The 17880-nt window shown below is 49.4% G+C and overlaps 2 protein-coding genes across 3 annotated transcripts in view; both read left to right on the forward strand.

Annotated features, from left to right (window-relative positions):
• Window positions 1-11379, forward strand: part of MIDEAS (mitotic deacetylase associated SANT domain protein) — a 66784-nt gene extending 55405 nt beyond the window's left edge. For both annotated transcript variants that reach the window (XM_082681857.1, XM_082681856.1), the window contains exons 6-13: window positions 64-206; window positions 327-430; window positions 901-976; window positions 1688-1776; window positions 4232-4381; window positions 5599-5808; window positions 7315-7511; window positions 7901-11379. In XM_082681857.1, the coding sequence (XP_082537983.1) occupies window positions 64-206; window positions 327-430; window positions 901-976; window positions 1688-1776; window positions 4232-4381; window positions 5599-5808; window positions 7315-7511; window positions 7901-8078 (1147 nt within the window). In that variant the 3' untranslated portion in view covers window positions 8079-11379. The remainder of the gene's footprint in view (window positions 1-63; window positions 207-326; window positions 431-900; window positions 977-1687; window positions 1777-4231; window positions 4382-5598; window positions 5809-7314; window positions 7512-7900) is intronic.
• A 1531-nt stretch (window positions 11380-12910) lies between these two features.
• On the forward strand, window positions 12911-13960 carry PNMA1 (PNMA family member 1; the record flags this gene model as incomplete). Its single annotated transcript, XM_082649359.1, has 1 exon — window positions 12911-13960. One exon carries the CDS (start codon window positions 12911-12913, stop codon window positions 13958-13960), a length of 1050 nt encoding a protein of 349 aa, XP_082505485.1.
• Between the last annotated feature and the right edge of the window lie 3920 nt (window positions 13961-17880).

Below are 17880 nucleotides of genomic sequence, written 5' to 3' on the forward strand. Positions count from 1 at the left end.
GGAAGTAGGGTTCCCCATCCCCACATGGTGAAGCCTCACTCCCTGCCCTTTCCGCCCCTGCAGACGGATCAACGTGGGCTCCCGGTTCCAAGCAGAAATCCCCTCGATGAGGGACCGCGCCCTGGCAGCCGCAGACTCCCACAAGGCCGACTTGGTGTGGCAGCCATGGGAGGACTTAGAGAGCAGCCAGGAGAAGCAGAGGCAAGGTGAGAGGTCACGAGCCAGCAGGCAAAGGCTGGCTGTTGGGCAGTGGGTGGGCTAGGCTCCGCCCCATGCAGCCCTGCCCAGCCCAGCCCTAAAAGTGCCTTTCTCTCCTCCCTCCCCAGTGGAAGACCTGCTGACAGCTGCCTGCTCCAGCATTTTCCCTGGAGCTGGCACCAACCAGGAGCTGGCCCTGCACTGTCTGCACGAGTCCAGGGGAGACATCCTGGTGAGACACTGCCCTGGTGGAGGGAGGGCCCCTTGGGGAGGGTGGCAGGGATCCGTGTGTGTGCTGTCCATGAGCTAGGCCTGTCGGCGAGCTGATTTGAGGCAGGCAGGAAGGTCTGACCAAGTTGGGGATGGTAGGGGGTCGGCCTGAGGGAGCCCTGGTTCCAAACTACAGACTTTGCTGTGCAAGGTCCACCCCAGTCTCTGATCCTGGGTAGTGGGTCCCCACCCTCGGACGGGGCTGTCACTGAGGGCCTTCTCTATCTGTGGCTGCCTGCCTTGGGGACCATGTGTTTCCTCTTTTAAGAGGCCCTGAGCGACCCAACCCCCATGCCCTTGCCATCCTGCCAGACCTCTTGCCCCTCCACAGTTAAGAGGGCCAAGAGTGGGTGCCCACCCTACTCAGAGGTCCGAATTTTGCCCACCAAGACCCCGGCCAGGGCCTTGACCTTTTCTTCACTTCCCTTTTAGGAAACGCTGAATAAGCTGCTACTGAAGAAGCCGCTGCGGCTCCACAACCACCCGTTGGCAACTTATCACTACACAGGTGGGCGGGCAGGGTGGGCCTGGGCCTCGAGGGGTCTCCAGCATCAGTGGGGCTCAGTTCAGTGCTGAGTCACAGCCCAGGGTGGAGCGGGGGTGGAGAGGTGGGGGGCAGATAAGCCAAGATCCAGTGTGAGGGGACTGACACCAGAGCTGGGGTGGCTCTCAAGGGGCTTCCTGTGCCCTGCAAGGGAAGGGAGAAGGGCATAAGCAGGTGGGAGCCCATCTGGGTAGAAGAGCCCAGGGTGTGGGTATAATGGGCAGGAGCCCAGGGAGTGCCATCCAAATTGGCATCAGGTGCTGGAACTTAGAGGACCCCTGGAGTGCCATGTCCCGTTCTGGGGACTGTGCTTTAAGAGGGACATTGACCAAGTGGCATAATCATAGCAGTCCCTGGTATCGACCCCTGTCGAGTGGTGCATCCCGTCTGCGCCAGGTATATCACCAAGGGCTCCACATGCATTGTCTCACTGAGTCTGTACCACAGCTGGTGAGGTGGCTTCTATTACTAGTTCCCATTTCACAAGTGGGGAAAGTGAGGCTCAGAGGCTAAGCAACATGGCTAGTAGGTGGCAGAAGCAGGATGTGGAGCCAGCTCTGAATGCCTGCAGAGACAGCGGCTAGATGACCTCACACTTTTCTGCTGGTCAGAATTGCCCCTGCAGTGCTCACAGTCCCACCCCCTCACTACCCTGGCTTCCTCTTTGCCCTGCAGGCTCCGACCAGTGGAAGATGGCTGAGAGGAAGCTGTTCAACAAGGGCATTGCCATCTACAAGAAGGATTTCTTCTTGGTGCAGAAGCTGGTGAGCTGGGGCTCCGTTTTGGGGGCAAGAGAGGGGCAGGAGCTGCCTGCATGATTTGGGGGCTCCCTCTGCCAGTGGGGGGGCCCTGCAATTGCTTACCAAGACCTCTTACAAAGCAGTTAGGTCAATGCCACTAAGTAGCTTCAGAGACATTTTTTCTTTTTCTTTCTTTCTTTCTTTTTTTTTTTTTTTAATTTATTTATTTATTTTTGGCTGCACTGGGTTTTCGTTGCTGCACGCAGGCTTTTTTTAGTTGCGGTGTGCAGGCTTCTTATTGCGGTGGCCTCTCTTGTTGCGGAGCACGAGCTCTAGGCACGCAGGCTTCAGTAGTTGTGGCATGTGGACTCAGGAGCTGTGGCTCGCGGGCTCTAGAGCGCAGGCTCAGTAGTTGTGGCGCACGGGTTTAGCTGTTCTGCGGCATGTGGGATCTTCCCGGACCAGGGCTTGAACCCATGTCCCCTGCATTGGCAGGCGGATTCTTAACCACTGCGCCACTAGGGAAGTCCCCAGAGACATTTTTTTCTAAACAAAACAAGAATGGAAATGATCAGGCCTTTTCCCCCTTGGTTCTAAGCCCCTTCCCTCACCTTAGGGTAGGGTGGCCATACTCTGAAGTCTCAGTCCAGAGCGGGGCCTGAGTGGGCACCAGACCCAGTGGCACCAAATAAATAGTGACTTGCCTAAGGGAGAACAGGAAGAGAAGGGGGGCTGCAAACAGAGGTGAGCCATCCTAAGGGGCTGGAATACTTCAAAGGCCACAATTAGTGGGAGGAGAAGTCACCCCGAGATGAGGGGACCGAGAGCTAGCAAGTGACTATAACTGACCTAGGGGGCTTCTGCCCACTTCCTGTCAGGCCCGGGGCTTCCTTCCAGTAACTCAGCTGACAGAGTAGCGGAAGCCTGGGCCTAGTTTTCCTAGATTCTCTTGTCTTGCCCCTGTGTTCTTCTGGGAGAGTGATATGCTAATCCAAGGACTTGCATCTTCCCACCAGCCCTGTCTCACAAAGCCTGGGCTATGGCGCGAGTGAGCTGTGTCGACAGCTGAGGGAAGAGTGCTTCCCAGAATGTGTTCTTTCCTCCTGGGATTGTAGGTTGTACCAGGAACGCCCTGGGGCCTGGACCAAGTGCTGACAGATTCTCCTACAAGGGCCCTGTTGTGAGGACAGTCGTTTGCTGGGCTCCCTGATTGGGCAATATTGCCAGGAAGTACATGCCTTGTGAAGCTCACTGAGGTGCCCCTAATGCCTTAATGAAAAGAGCAGACCATGAGTCAGGCTAACAGATGATCAGAGGGAATTGATAATAAAAGTGTAAACAGGATCTAGTTAATAAATTTGTGACTTGACCGTTAGTGGGAGATGAGTCATGTCTGCTTCCTGCTCATGCACAGAGGGCCCTCACTGACCCCTTGGGCTCTGTGGACAGGACACCCCCGTTCCCAGTGCAGCCCAGCAGCTGGCTGAGCAGTCTGGGAGTCTGGGGAGATGGGGGAGAGTCAGAGAAAACAGGTTGGGGGTAGGGGGGAGGTAGTCCAGAAACCAAACCCAGTGGCTAAATGGATTTGTGAAACAGGAGGGCTAGGGTTTCAGAGCTTGGGAGGCCCTTGGGGATCATCTGGTTTCATCCCACTCACTACTTTCACACCAAGAGCCTTGCCTAAGGCCACACAGCCATTTAGTGGTAGAGTTAGAACAAGACTCAGCCTCCTGCTTCCTCTTCAGGCTTTCCAGGGCTTACGTGTTAGTCTCCCCTGAGTTCCTCCCCAACATAGGGCAGTTGACAATTCTCTGTCCTCACTGCTCCCTCAAGAGGAATGAAACTGTTTGCTCCGATTGATGTAGAGAGGCTGTGTTGCCAGGTCTAGTCTGTCTTTGAATGTGGATGGTGCCCAGGCTTTTTCCCCTTTAACTTTTCATTTTGAAAAATCTCAAGCTTACAGAAAAATGGAAAGAATAGTATAATGAACACCCATATACCTCTCAGATTTACCAGTTGTTAACATTTGCCACATTTGCTCTCTCTCTGCGTCCGTAAATAAACTCACACACAGGTATTCTGTTTTAACCAATCATTAAAAGTTACAGACATCATGACATTTGACCTAAATATTTCCTAAAACAAAGATATTCTCCTACAAAACCAAAGTACCATTATCACACCCAAGAAATTTAAACTGACACAATAATGCTCTCTAATACATGATCCGTATTCAAATTTCCCCAATGGCCCCATGTTGTCCTTTTTAGCTTTTTAAAAAAAAATAGTGCTGAAGTGTTGAATTGGTCAGTGGTTTGTGCAGAGCAGGTGTTGGAGACATGCTTGTATTTCTTGGGTTTATTGGGTTTAGTGTTTGCTAAGGTTAACGGAGGGGCATGCAGGGATGAGAAAGGCTGGAGTGCCCCCAGGCAGGTGAGCTGAACCAGGAACTCTGACCTCAGTTTTGGCTTCATACCAGATCCAAACCAAGACCGTGGCCCAGTGTGTGGAGTTCTACTACACCTACAAGAAGCAGGTGAAGATTGGCCGCAATGGGACGCTAACCTTCGGGGATGTGGATACAAGTGATGAAAAGTCGGCCCAGGAAGAGGTTGAAGTGGATATTAAGGTGACTCCCTTCCCTGCCTCAGCTGCTTAGGCTGAGGTGGGAGCCTGAGGCCAAGCTCTCCAGGACTCCCTGGAGAGCAGAGAGAGGAAGGCAGTGTCCCTGACAGCCCCAGGGAGCTGATGTCCTGGACACTGGCTCTGGACCTTTGGGTTCCCCTCTCTATCTGCCAGTGTCATCGTAATAATATATTGTGTTGATGCAGAACGTTGGGGGAAATTTCCCGCAGTATTTGCACCAGCATTGACTTATTGTCCCCTCGTAGCAGACCTCTAACCCTCTTTCCTAAACTTTAGTCATTCTTGTATCACCTTTATGAATTCTGCTGTATCTGCATCCTACCACATGTCACCATTACTATTTTTGTCATGTCCATACACCACTTGTGCTTTTAATATTTTTCTTTAAATCAACCCATTTTTTACTCAAGGGAAGCTTTATATCACAATCATAAATAGAAAACCGGTGTTGCTGGCCATAGAAGGTACTGGTAAAAATAAATATATATGAAAACCAAACAATGTTATTAAATTCTAGCCAGATACTATTACCTGCCAAGGCTCTGAGATGAGGCCTGACCTCTCCTTGTTAAGTCTAGAACAGTATAAAAGACACATTAATACCAACTCGAGACTTTGTCCTTGACATAATCAGGATTGAAAGAGAAGTGAAAAGAGAACGTTATTCAATTTTGTGAAAAGAGAATGTTATTTAATTCTGTGTCCATGTATCCACCTAATATCATCTTGGGGTCACAAGTCCACACTTGGTGACATGCTGCTCTAAGACAGGGAGTGATTTAGTTCCCACTTGCAGATGGGAAGGGGGTAGAGATACAGAAAACGTTACAAAGATAGCTTAGAATGGAGCTCAAGGCTGCTGCCTGGTTCCACCAGACCACCCTGCCCTAGAATGTGTCTCTTGGACACACCCAAGAGGACAGGTGGCCTGTGGGGAGGGACTGGCATGCTCCCTCCCTGCCCCAGCTCCATCTCAAGTGCTTGGTCTCATCCTGAGGGCTTCCAGGCCTCAAGGCTCTCTCTCATTTTACCGGTGGATTAGCAGTGGGAGAGTATAGAGTCTAGCACAGGAGGCCGCACTGGTCCAGGCCAGGCTAGCAGGACTAGCAGGGCCTAGTGAGCCCCTGGCCGGGTCAGATTCGGTGCATGTGGCTGCATGACTGAGCTGTAGGCTCACTGCCCTGCTCTTGTCCCCCATAGACTTCCCAGAAGTTCCCCAGGGTGCCTCCTCCCAGAAGAGAGTCCCCAAGTGAAGAGAGGCTAGAGCCTAAGAAGGAAGTAAAGGAGACCAGAAAGGAGGAGGAAGAGATGCCAGAGACCCAGGAGAAGGCGGAGCAGGAAGAGGGGCGAGAGCGAAGCCGGCGGGCAGCGGCTGTCAAAGCCACGCAGACACTACAGGCCAATGAGTCGGTAAGTGTGACCTCCACTGGGGGAGCCCAGGGTCAGGAGGACGGCTGGAGCTGGGCCTAGGGGTGTGGGAGGGAGGGCAGAGCAGGAACATGAAGATGATGATCATCATCATGGCAGGAAAGCACTAGATAGTTTATGCTGTTAACTCATTTTATCCTCGTAACTCCATGTAGTAGGTACTGTCATTATTCCCATTTTACAGAGAGGGAAATTGAGGTCCAAGATAAGACAGCTAGTAGGCAGCCTGACTCCAGAATCCGCTATTAATTTTACACTATACGGCTTCTGTATCTGAGTCACAGAGGAGAAAGGCTTTGTGAAAACCCAGGTGTGTGGGACACTGGGGAAGCATTCCTGACTTACAGTTCAGACAGGGCTCCCCCTAAGAGAGCCGTGTCCCTGACAAGAATTCTGAAACTGAGCTGAGACAATGGGAATAACAACAACGGCCCCTCACGTATGTTGTCTAAGAAGTGCTTTCCTGTTCATTATCTCATTCATCCCTCGCGATAACCCCATAAAGTGTTAGCCCCCACCATGCCGATGGAGGAAGCTGGGTTCAGAGTTGCTAAGTGACTTGCCTGAGGTCCCACCCCAGGTCCTCCTAGTGCAGTGTTCTGTCCACCACATCACAGGCCAAGAAGCAAGACATACCAGCCAGAGCTGTTCCTTGTCAGGAAGAGGTCCCCCAAGAGAGAGAGGGCTGGGTAGGGTCTGCTACGGAGCTACTATGAGAGTCTTTGTTTGTTTAATTTGTGTTGTACACTTAAACTTGCAGGAAAACCCTCACAAACTGTAGACACACAGCTGTTTGCTCCCTTCTGAGCCTTGTCTGTGCTCCTCCAAGAGCTGTGCTCAGTGTACACACGCCACTGAGTTCTCCTGAACTTTTATGAATGCTTTCCTGTGTGGTTTGATCCAGTGCACACGTGTGTGACTCCTAATGGCCATCTGGGGCTCCCCTAACCCGAGGTCCATGGTTCGCACACCCTGAGCAGCACCTCTCCAGGTCTGCACCAGGCGTCCTGTGCTCTCTGGCACCTGCTTGGCGTTTCCCATGGTGGCTCATGTTGTCAGGAGCTAACTGCCTGCATGTCTGTCCCTTCAGACTGTGAGTTCTCTGATGGCAGGGGCTCCTGTCACCTCTCTATCCCGTGTGTAACCTGGCATGTTACACAGATTTGAAGGTCATTTATGGAATGAAGTCATGAATAGACTAAGTGACTGAAAACGTGAACCCACGTCATTAACAGAGACACCAAGACCCCTGTCAGATACATCAGGAAGTCCTTATAGCAGCTAGGGCTGTCCCATGTAATTACGGTACCAGCAGTTTGTGGAAACAGAGCTGTGAGTGCCTTGTCACTGGAAAGATTTAAGAGGATGCTAGCGGACCATTTGGAATGAGTGTATGATCTTTAAAAGCCCTCTGTTCACTGATACTCCATAATTCGGGATCCTCTCTTCCCCAAATCTCTTAGCTCTCCTTTGTTTGACCCTCTCCAGGCCAATGACATCCTCATCCTCCGAAGCCACGAATCCAATGCCCCTGGATCTGCAGGTGGCCAGGCCTCAGAGAAGCCAAGAGAGGGGCCAGGGAAGTCACGTAGGGCACTTCCTTTTTCGGAGAAGAAGAAAAAACCAGAGCCATTTAATAAGAGCCAGAATCAGGAGAACACTTTTCCGTGTAAAAAATGTGGCAGGTAAGAAGGCAGACCCAGTCTCCACTGGGACCTGGTAGGTTGGCTGCGGTTGGGGGAGGGGCAGACGTCGATTCCTGGGGAGAAGTAGGAGGAGTCACAGCTTTCGCCCTGTCTCCTGATTGGCTCAGAGGGTTTCCCCGGTGACGTCCCTTGGCGGCTTTTAGAAGAGGGATGATGGCACTGAATTGGGAGCCCATCGGTCCCCTTGTTGGAGGGTGGGGCTGGACCACGTGGCGCGGAGCAAGCCAGAAGGGCCGGGGAGCCCCCAGAACAGACACACACACACACACACACATACACACATACACGCACGCACGCAGGTGCTCTAGCCTGGAGGTCCCAGGGGTGGAGACAGACCTCTTACTGGAGCCCCTCCTTCCCGGCTACAGGGTGTTTTACAAGGTGAAGAGCCGCAGCGCTCACATGAAGAGCCACGCCGAGCAGGAGAAGAAGGCGGCCGCTCTGAGGCAGAAGGAGAAAGAGGCCGCGGCCGCAGCGGCCACTGCGGCCGCCTCCCCCCACCAGCCGGCCCTGAGGGAGGAGAGCAGCGCAGGCGAGAGGGGCTGACGCCCGGGGCTCCGGGCCCTGCTCCAGCCTGAGACGCTCTGCCAGCACTGGAACCTCCGGAGGGAGAGATCACGTGGACTTGTCTCTGCAAAACGGATACAATTAAATAAACGGCTCTTTTACTTATACAGGGCCCAGGAGCAGTGTTAAGGGCTGCAGGATCCAGTTCTCTTGCATTTGGTCTGTCGGAAGTTTCCCTCCTGCTTTCCTGGGACTGGGAGAGTCCCTGCTCGCTGGGGCTGCCCCTGGGGAGGGGCTCCAGCGCTGCCGCCGCTGCCTCTCACATGGACCTCTGCCGCCAAACCACGAGGTTGCTTCTCTCTCTCTTTGTTTCCCTTGCTCCCTTAGGTCACCATGGAGAGACAAGCACAAGCGCGCCCCCTTGGCAGCATTAATCCTCCGCCCCAGGGGACCTGTACAGGCCCTGCCCCAAGCCCCGGAAAGAGGGACTCCGTGGGAAGGAGTGTGGTGGCCATCTCCGAGAGGGAGCTCAGCCTGGCATCTGTGCTGTCTCCTCTGCGGCAGTGTCCAGGCCATGCTGCTTCAGTGACTATGTCCTCAGAGAGGCCACGTTCTCCGTGGGAGGGAGGCTGCCAGAACAGGTGCAGGGAGAGAGACCAGGACTGGTACCTATCCCTTTGCTGCTCGCTAGCATCCTGCTGGGGCTGGAAAGTTTTCTCAGATGTCTGGGGAAGGAGCCAATGTTCTTTGCAAGCTCTCAGCCTGCTGGAGGGAAGGAAACTGTGCAGAGGAAGGAAGCTGCAGGGCTGCTACAGGGCTAGGCCTGAGGGAGCTTTTGATAAGCCTTGGCTTTTCCTGCTTCCCACCTTTTTGCCAAATACCTTTGGGCCCTGGAGGCTGCTAAGGGAGCTTAGCCTAGGCCCAGCCTGCTCCTCCTTGGTGCAAGTTTCTTGCCTGCCTCTGTCCTGCCCTTGGCAGCTGCCACCTAACCCCACCCCACCTGGTCTAGTGCTGATATCCACAGCTCAGCCCTCAGTCCTGCATGCTGGAGATTTCTGGATCCTTCCCTGGGAGGGGGAGGTCTCCTAGCCAGATGGGACAGGAGCCTTCATTCCTTGACTTGTGTCATTTGGGAGCTATTTATTTATTCTTAATATTTAATTTTTAACATCCTCTCAGGGACCAGGGGATTCCTCCTTTCCAGAGGCCCAAGTGCATTTATCCCAAAACAAGGCACCTTCTTGGCACCACCCTCCCCCCCACATTTCCAAGACCCTAAAGTCCCTCGTTCTGCCAATAGGAATGATAGTAGCACTGAAAGAGGGTGGAAAGGTGGAAGATGTCACAAAGGCACACGGAGACTAGCAGGATCAAGGGAGATCAAAGGCAGTTCTTGTTGCTACATCTTCTTTGGCTGTACTTTCAAGTAGCTTGAGGGAATTGGCTGGAAGCCAGATTCTGGTTTTGTTTCTGGCTTGAAGAAGCCATATTTGGTGCGGAGTCACTGATGTGGAAGGGCTGGAAGATTCTGGAGGCCCCTTCACTTGCCAGTCCCATAGGAGGGCTGAGTTATTTTTCTGATCTTGCTGTTCAACTTTAGTTGTGTAAAAGAAGTTCTAAGTGAATCCACGTTAGGAAGGAGCCAAAAAGTATTCATTCTGCTACTCTTCTGAGATAGCCTAAAGGCGTCATATTGGTAGCTGGGAGTGGGGAGGGAGTTTTGTTTCTAAACTATGCACTATCAGGTGTGTATTAGCATTCATTTATGCATTAATATGGTTATACATGAGCCCAGCTATGGGAATTAAAATTCTCCCCCCTCCTCAACTTCTGATGGCTACCTAGACCTCTAACTTCCCAGCTAGTTTCTTCCATAGGCTTTTACAAGCTCAACGGCCCAAGACTGCAAAAATCTGGTATACCCTCCAAAAACAGGAGGGTAGCAAATTTAGGCTCTCTTCTAAATCACATATGTAATATGAGTGCCTTCACAGCTTTGCCCCAAAGTGCTACTTAAGTTTCCCGAGGTTTTTTCTATTTAAACCGTATTTAGTTTCAGGCTTCTTTTTTGGACATGTGGTAACAGAAACCTCCTTCGTCTACAGTGATTCTCCTCTTCTAAGCTCACGGAGACCAGACCAGGTGAATATAGGTGGAGAAAATCAAGATGGTACCTCTCTGTATTAACCCCACCCAACACCGTATTTTAGAAGGGTTTATGCTCCAGAATGGATTAGTATCGAGAATGCAGTGTAAAAGGTATAATGTTTAGAGGGCAGATGCAATTGTGGCAAGTGACCTGCCAGTAACGTAGGTGCGCCCATAGAAGCTGGCATAGGTATATCCTTTATGGTGCTTTCTCCCTGTGAACCATTAGGCTACTTTGTTTTTTCTTTTTTCTTATATTCAGAGCTCTTTGCTTTAAGAAGTTAAATGACAAACACCTTCAGCTTTATAATGTCCTCCCCACACCATCTCACATATCCATCTCTCAGCCTCCATTTACACTCAGCTAAGGGCATGAAACTAACCTAGTGCCTGTGTTCTAGACCGTTTCTGAGGTCTCTTACCCACCCACGGAGACAGTGCTGAAGCACTGTCCATGCCTTCAGCAGCCCCCCTCACAACTAAGGTACACACCCATCCCTTCTGCTACCCCACTTCCACCCCTGGCACAGAGGTCGTGTGCTGCTTATGTCTAAAGGGATCCCCTATATTTAACTGCCTCAGTGACCTAACCTCTTCTCATGTGCCAGATGTTAAGATGAAGGAGGAATACAACACATACTCAAGCCTCAGCTATTTAAGTATGTTTTTACTGGGGCTCACTATTCTGGGACGGTATTTATTACCAGACTGGCAAGCCTAACTCCTTAGGTTTATAGGAAGTATGCATATTTTTATAAAACAATTGTATGTCCTCCCCATATTTTTGCTGTGTTAATATTTGCCTCTCACAGTTTGCAGCTGTTTCACCTTTTCATTCGTCTCTCAGTCGAAGGCCTTGTTGGAGGGGACAGAGCACAGGAATAGCCTTGACAGTCTGTAATTATTGTACAAATATTTTAATAGCATATAAATAAGTATATTCCTTTTATTTTGAAAAATATCAGACACTGCCTTTTGTGTGTTTGCTGCCTGTGGCACCCTTTTTTAAAAAGACTGTTACATATTAAAATAGTGTACATATATATAAATATTACCTCTTTTGCTGTACAGTTGTGATAGACCAGACTGAAGATTTTATTTTTTGTGTGCTTTTTATAAAAAAAAATTAACACACTAAAGAAAATCTTGCTGATGTGATTGTAATGTACCTATGTAACTTATTTACTTTTGAATGTTCTTCTGTATCTTTAAACCTTTTATTAAATAAGGTTTTAAAAATTCAGAGTTGAATGCTGTGTCCTTCTGGGGAGATTTTCACTATCTGGGATTGACGTAAATAGGCCTTGGTTTGCTTGCAAGGGATTACTTGACGTTTTTGAACCGTAAGGATTCTGTTTTATCAGCTCACTGTCAGTGATGCCAGGACAAGGGAAATAACACATGTAGCCTGGCTACAAAGGTTACTAAATAGATCTAGATCTTCTTACAAAATCTTAGACAAGAAAAAGTCTCAACTCAGTGTCTCACACAAACACACGGCACACTTCCAACGTTTTAGTTTCATTCGGATGAAATTCGCGGAGGTTGCGGAGTGCGATCAGATGGTATAGGGTATTTTCTTATACAGCATTGACTTGAACGAGCGACGTGAGTAGACAATCTTCCTTGACGGACGCATATCATCTTAAATCCACTCCGGTATTATATTATCGTCTTTTAAATACAGTGCTTTGTGAGAAAAAAAAAAAATTTGGAAAATGTGAAAAAGGAAACGCGCCGTCAGAGAAATTAATGCCCGGAGCCCCTTGCTGGCACCAAGGCAATCGCTCGCCTCTGCGGGCCGCCGAAGCACTCAGGTCGCCAGTCTTCTGGGCCGCCGTTGCCGTGGCTACGCTCGCGCAGGCTCGGCCGCGGGGGCGGGGCGGGGCGAAAGCCGCTTGCCGGCCGGTCCCGCCTTCCACTGCGGCCGTAACGTCTCGGCTGGCTGCGGGTCTGACCAGCCGGAAGTCGCGCTGCGCCATCCCGCCTCCACGTGCAGCAGCTCGGGCGCGCAGTCGCCGTGGCCTGCCTTCGTCTGCGCCGCTTCTAGCCCTGCTTCCGCATCCTACCTGCGCCTCCGCCGCGTGTGTTCTGGGTGCCCGGTTGTCCTCGCAGCACAGACGGGCACCTGCGCCAGCGAAGGACCATCTCTCGGGCTGGCCCCGCTGCCGCCGCTGCGACCTCGGGATAGTCTCTTCCTCCGGGGGTGGCACAGTTCTCGTCTGCAGAGAAGCGGCTTCTCGCGCGCCTGAAGGCCCGGCTCCGACCGCGAAAGCCCGCTTGACGCCGGAAGCAGCCGCGAGTGCCTGGCGCCCGGGCTGAGAACAGAAGACCACGCCCCGCGATTACACCCCGACGGCCTCTACAGCCCGGCGGCTCCCGCTTTCGCCGCCCGCCCTCACTCCTCGCCTCTGAGCTGCGACGCGACACCCTGCCTGCAGGTGGAGGACCCGGCCCGAAGACCCCGACCAGAGACTCAAGATGGCGGTGGCCGCGTAACTGAGCATCCCGCAGGCTTCGCTCCGAGAACGCGGAGGACTGACACTGGGGGGCAGCGGAAGCACGAGAGCAGGACTCTGGTGTCGTTTGTTAATCGTGGTGGTGTGAAGCTTGACTCCTCGGGCATATTGCGGGGGACTGTCTGCTGTTGTCCTAAGTCCTAGAGCACAGGGAACCACAGTAACCCGTATTTTGTAAAATTGGGGCCCTTGATAGTTGGCAAAATGGCGATGACACTGTTGGAAGACTGGTGTAGGGGGATGGATGTGAACTCCCAGAGAGCCCTGCTGGTCTGGGGGATCCCAGTGAACTGTGATGAGGCTGAAATCGAAGAGGCCCTCCAGGCTGCGATGCCCCAGGTGCCCTATCGAGTGCTTGGGAGAATGTTCTGGAGGGAAGAGAATGCCAAAGCAGCCTTGTTAGAGCTCACTGGTGCTGTCGATTACACCGCGATCCCCAGGGAGATGCCCGGTAAAGGAGGGGTGTGGAAAGTGGTCTTTAAGCACGCGACTTCCGATGCTGAATTTCTAGAAAGGTTGCACCTCTTCCTGGCAAGAGAGGGGTGGACCGTGCAAGATGTTGCCCGTGTCCTTGGGTTTCAGAACCCCACTCCGGCCCCAATCCCAGATATGCCAGCAGAGATGCTAAACTATATTTTGCATAATGTTATTCCGCCTCTTGTTGAGTCCATATGGTACAGGAAGCTGACACTCTTCTCCGGGAGGGACATCCTGGGGCCTGGAGAGGAGACATTTGATCCCTGGCTGGAGCACACTAATGAGATCATAGAGGAGTGGCAGGTGTCAGATGTGGAAAAGAGGCGGCGGTTGATGGAGAGTCTTAGAGGTCCTGCTGCTGATGTCATACGCATCCTCAAGACCAGCAACCCTGCGATTACCACCGCCGAATGCCTGAAGGCGCTTGAGCAAGCGTTTGGGAGCGTGGAGAGCTGTAGGGATGCGCAGGTCAGATTTCTGAACACTTATCAGAACCCGGGAGAAAAGTTATCTGCTTATGTCATTCGTCTGGAGCCTCTGCTGCAGAAGGTGGTGGAGAAGGGGGCCATAGATAAAGAAAACGTGAATCAAGCCCGCCTGGAGCAGGTCATTGCCGGGGCCAACCACAGCGGGGCCCTCCAGAGGCTGTGGCTGACCGCGGTTGCGGAAGGGCCAGCCCCAAACCTCTTCCAGTTGCTGGTGCAGATCCGCGAGGGGGAGGCTGAGGAGGAGGCGGAGGCTGTCCTCCTGCAGTTAGGCCTGAAGGGGCCCCTCTGAGTCCCCATAAAAGGGGCTTTAGTGCAGACCTAGATCACAGCTGCTTTCGTTCGTTGTCTCTGTGCTGTCTTACACGTGTGTCTCCTAGTAGTAAAGACTTAGCCATGTTTTTTTTTGGGGGGGGGGAGTCAGGCCTGCGTATTCATGTGACATTAGTAAAATCGTGCAAACAAGCACCAGAGCTGCTGCGGTACGAGTCATGCTAGCTACGATGCCAGGGAAAGGTCTGGACACGAGTGCTCAGTGCAAGCTGTCATCAGCTTGCATCATCATCAGTTGTGGAAAACGTGAACTCGTGACACTTACCGTCGAGGTAATTAAATGTGATATTGCATGTTCAGATGTTTAGTGCAGGGCCTGGCTAACACAAGTGTTCAGTAAAAATGTGAACTGTTGTTACTACTATCGTGAATAGTTTTTGTGTTTACTGTAAATTGTTCCTGATTTACATTAACGTAAAGAAATGTGAATTAGATATTTAAATTTAGAGTGCAAATTTCTTATTTTTCATCTTTAAACATCTAAATCAGTTTAACTGTAAAGTGTTCCGAGACTACAAAATGGGTTGTTAGAAAAATACTGCACTTGTAGAGCTGTGTAAATCGTTTTCACTGGACAAGATACACATACAGATTGCAAGGGGAGGTTAATGTGAACCAGTTACAGTATCTGTTCCCCCATTTCAAATCTTTGTCATTGAAGTGTAGTTTACCTTGTTCATGCTGATTCTAAGTGTTCTAAGTTCGAAGTTATCAAATACATGTATATTAATAAAAAATATTTTTAAAATTCTATTGTCTTGTTTTTCTGACATACATAAAAAACTTTCAGTGTACTTAAGCTCTATTATATTTTCTTTTCTTAGGAAGACTTACCCATGTCACTGGAAAAAAAAAACCCCAAACCTCAGTTGTTTTACTTTAAGCTTTATATCATAGTATGTAACTTTAAATTGCAATACATTTTTTAAAATTAATTAATTTATTTTTGGCTGCGTTGGGTCTTCGTTGCTGCACGCGGGCTTTCTCTTGTGGCGAGCGGGGGCTACTCTTCGTTGCGGTGCACAGGCTTCTCATTGCGATGGCTTCTCTTGTTGTGGAGCACGGGCTCTAGGCGCGCCGGCTTCAGTAGTTGTGGCTTGCGGGCTCTAGAGTGCGGGCTCAGTAGTTGTGGCACACGGGCTTAGTTGCTCCACGGCATGTGGGATCTTACCAGACCAGGGCTCGAACCCGTGTCCCCTGCATTGGCAGGCGGATTCCTAACCACTGTGCCACCAGGGAAGCCCCAGCAATACTTTTTAATATATTCAATTTTTGCATGTTTTCTACAAGACAAATGTTTGAAGGCAAAATAGACACAAGTAAATGTTAACTTACTATTAGATGTTAGAAAATCCTGAAATGGTTTAGGAGGTTATCTAGTAATACTTTTGTTCCCCTTTTAAATCTTTTTTCAGCTAAAAATGTTTCACTGCAGGAATAACTCATCATACCTGTATAAAATTAATGCTTCAGTATTGCAGCAGCCATTTATATCAAGAGGATATAAAAAGGGAAATACGGTTTAAAGACATGTTTGGTTGCAGAGATTCAGTGACTGAAGATGTCCATCTTTTGAAATTCTAGTAAATCCAGAAGTGATTAAATGAACATAAGAATTCAGTGGGGTTTTCCCCTAGTAATAAGGCTTTAAATTTATAGCTGGCCTGCATAACAATCACAAGGTAAAAAATTTTATTTATGAAGGCTGATATTGGTATATGTCCTAAGATTTTTCTGTACAATTATTCATGTCCTCACTTATGTCTGTGACTCCCTCTCACACTTCTCAACACATCTCCACATCTTGGACCCCACAACAGACACGCAAATCTTCACTTTCCCCGACAAATGTCCCCGTTGCCCCTCCTCCCCACTCATAACTTCCTCCTCCATTCCCACAGGCATGGCGCTCCATACACACTCTCCATACCTCTCAGTCCTGTCTTCACACACACTCCTACCTTCTCCCCAACACTCCATCATAAACATACTCCCTCCTCCCAACACACACACACACACACACACACACACACACACACACACACACACACACTACATTTACAACAAAAAGAAATAATAGGTTCTTCACTTCTTTCACCCAGTATGTTATGGGCATACTTTACCTGTACATAGGGATATGCCATCTTTTTATGGCTGCAGAGTTGATTGCATTTTAGAAGGGAAGGTCATCACTTAGGATCCTTTTATTATATATAATAATTGTATATATCTACATATACATACATATATTTAATGTAATACATATATATGGCAGAAAAAAAAAGTTAGAATTCTAGATGTTCACCCTTTGTTCTAGGAAACAATTAACTAAAAATAACCTGCTATTTATGCTCTGAATTAAGGTTTTCTCTTTTTTTAAATTATTTTTATTTTTGGCTGCATTGGGTCTTCGTTGCTGCGCGCTGGCTTTTTCTCTAGTTGTGGCGAGCGGGGGCTACTCTTCGTTGTGCGCAGGCTTCTCATTGCAGCGGCTTCTCTTGTTGCAAAGCATGGGCTCTATGCAAGCAGGCTTCAGTAGCTGTGGCTCGTGGACTCTAGAGCGCAGGCTCAGCAGTTGTGGCACACGGGCTTAGTTGCTCTGTGGCATGTGGGATCTTCCCGGACCAGGGCTCGAACCCGTGTCCTTTGCACTGGCAGGCGGATTCTCAACCACTGTGCCACCAGGGAAGCCTAAGGTTTTCTCTTAATAGGCACAAATTAAAATCTTTCTGCCTTTTAAAGGAGGAGAGCAGCAAGAAACATCCTCACAACCAAAGAATTGTGGAATAAAGAAGTAGAAACTGCACTATATTCCCATTCTGTGACCAAAATTACATTTGACTGATAATAGCACAGAATATATGCTGGGAAAATGTGTAATATTACTGCGATTTATTGCTGGGTTCTTCCTGTTTCTTGTGTATCAAAAAAGGGCTAGCCAATGTCAGGTCATTCCAGACCACAAATCAAGGGCCTATCAGCCAACCTTAACCTTGTACACTTCTGGAAGTCAGGAGAGGACTAGGAATAACCAAGTGCAGTAGTAACTTGCTGTCTCTGGAAGTGCTCCTTCCAGGATCCTAGTCATTTGAAATTGTGCCCAGAGAACTTCTGGGGAAGACTTACAAACTTGAGAGAGGAGGTCATCATTGGTAGTAAATTACTGAAAAAAAAATTTTTGGCATAAAGAAATGAGTCAATCCCCAATTCTCTCTCTCCCTCTCTCTCTCACACACACACAAGCTGTGTGGAATATGTTATCCAAACACTGAGTTTCTTCGGAACTGAATATCATTGGAAGTTCACATAGTCACTCTATATTAGGTAAAACTAATGGACATGTAACCAAAAAAGATACACATTAATTTTTTTATAAAATAACACAATTTATTACTATTTTAAAACATCTCACAAAATAACATTCAGAAACTCAACATTTCTAAATAATTTAACACAGTAAGTTTAGTCATAAAGACATGCTACAAAAATTCCTGCATATAAAAGATTATTACCGACGTATTAATAGATGTTAAAATGTTCTTCAGAATGGAGTTGGTTCTAGAAGCCAAAGATTCTGGAGTGATGCTCGTGATCATGACTGACACCCTGGGAGAAGCTGGCCATATGTATATTCTCTACAGCTACCAACTCACCAGTCTTTTGATGGGATTGATCACTCTAGGCAATAGCACCTCAGAGGCAGGTACCCTGCTGATCAAACAAGCAAAGAACTCCCCACCCTTGTAACATTAGCCACAACTTAATCTAGCCAACATCTAAATTAATTTTTAAAATCTAGATGTAGGAAAGATAACTCACAAAGTTTCTATTCTGAGTAGGAAATTCTTGATATACCCCCAGAGGGATGACTTAATGTAG

The sequence above is a fragment of the Grampus griseus genome, assembly GCF_964374135.1.
Source record: "Grampus griseus genome assembly, chromosome: 2".
Lineage (NCBI taxonomy): Eukaryota > Metazoa > Chordata > Mammalia > Artiodactyla > Delphinidae > Grampus > Grampus griseus.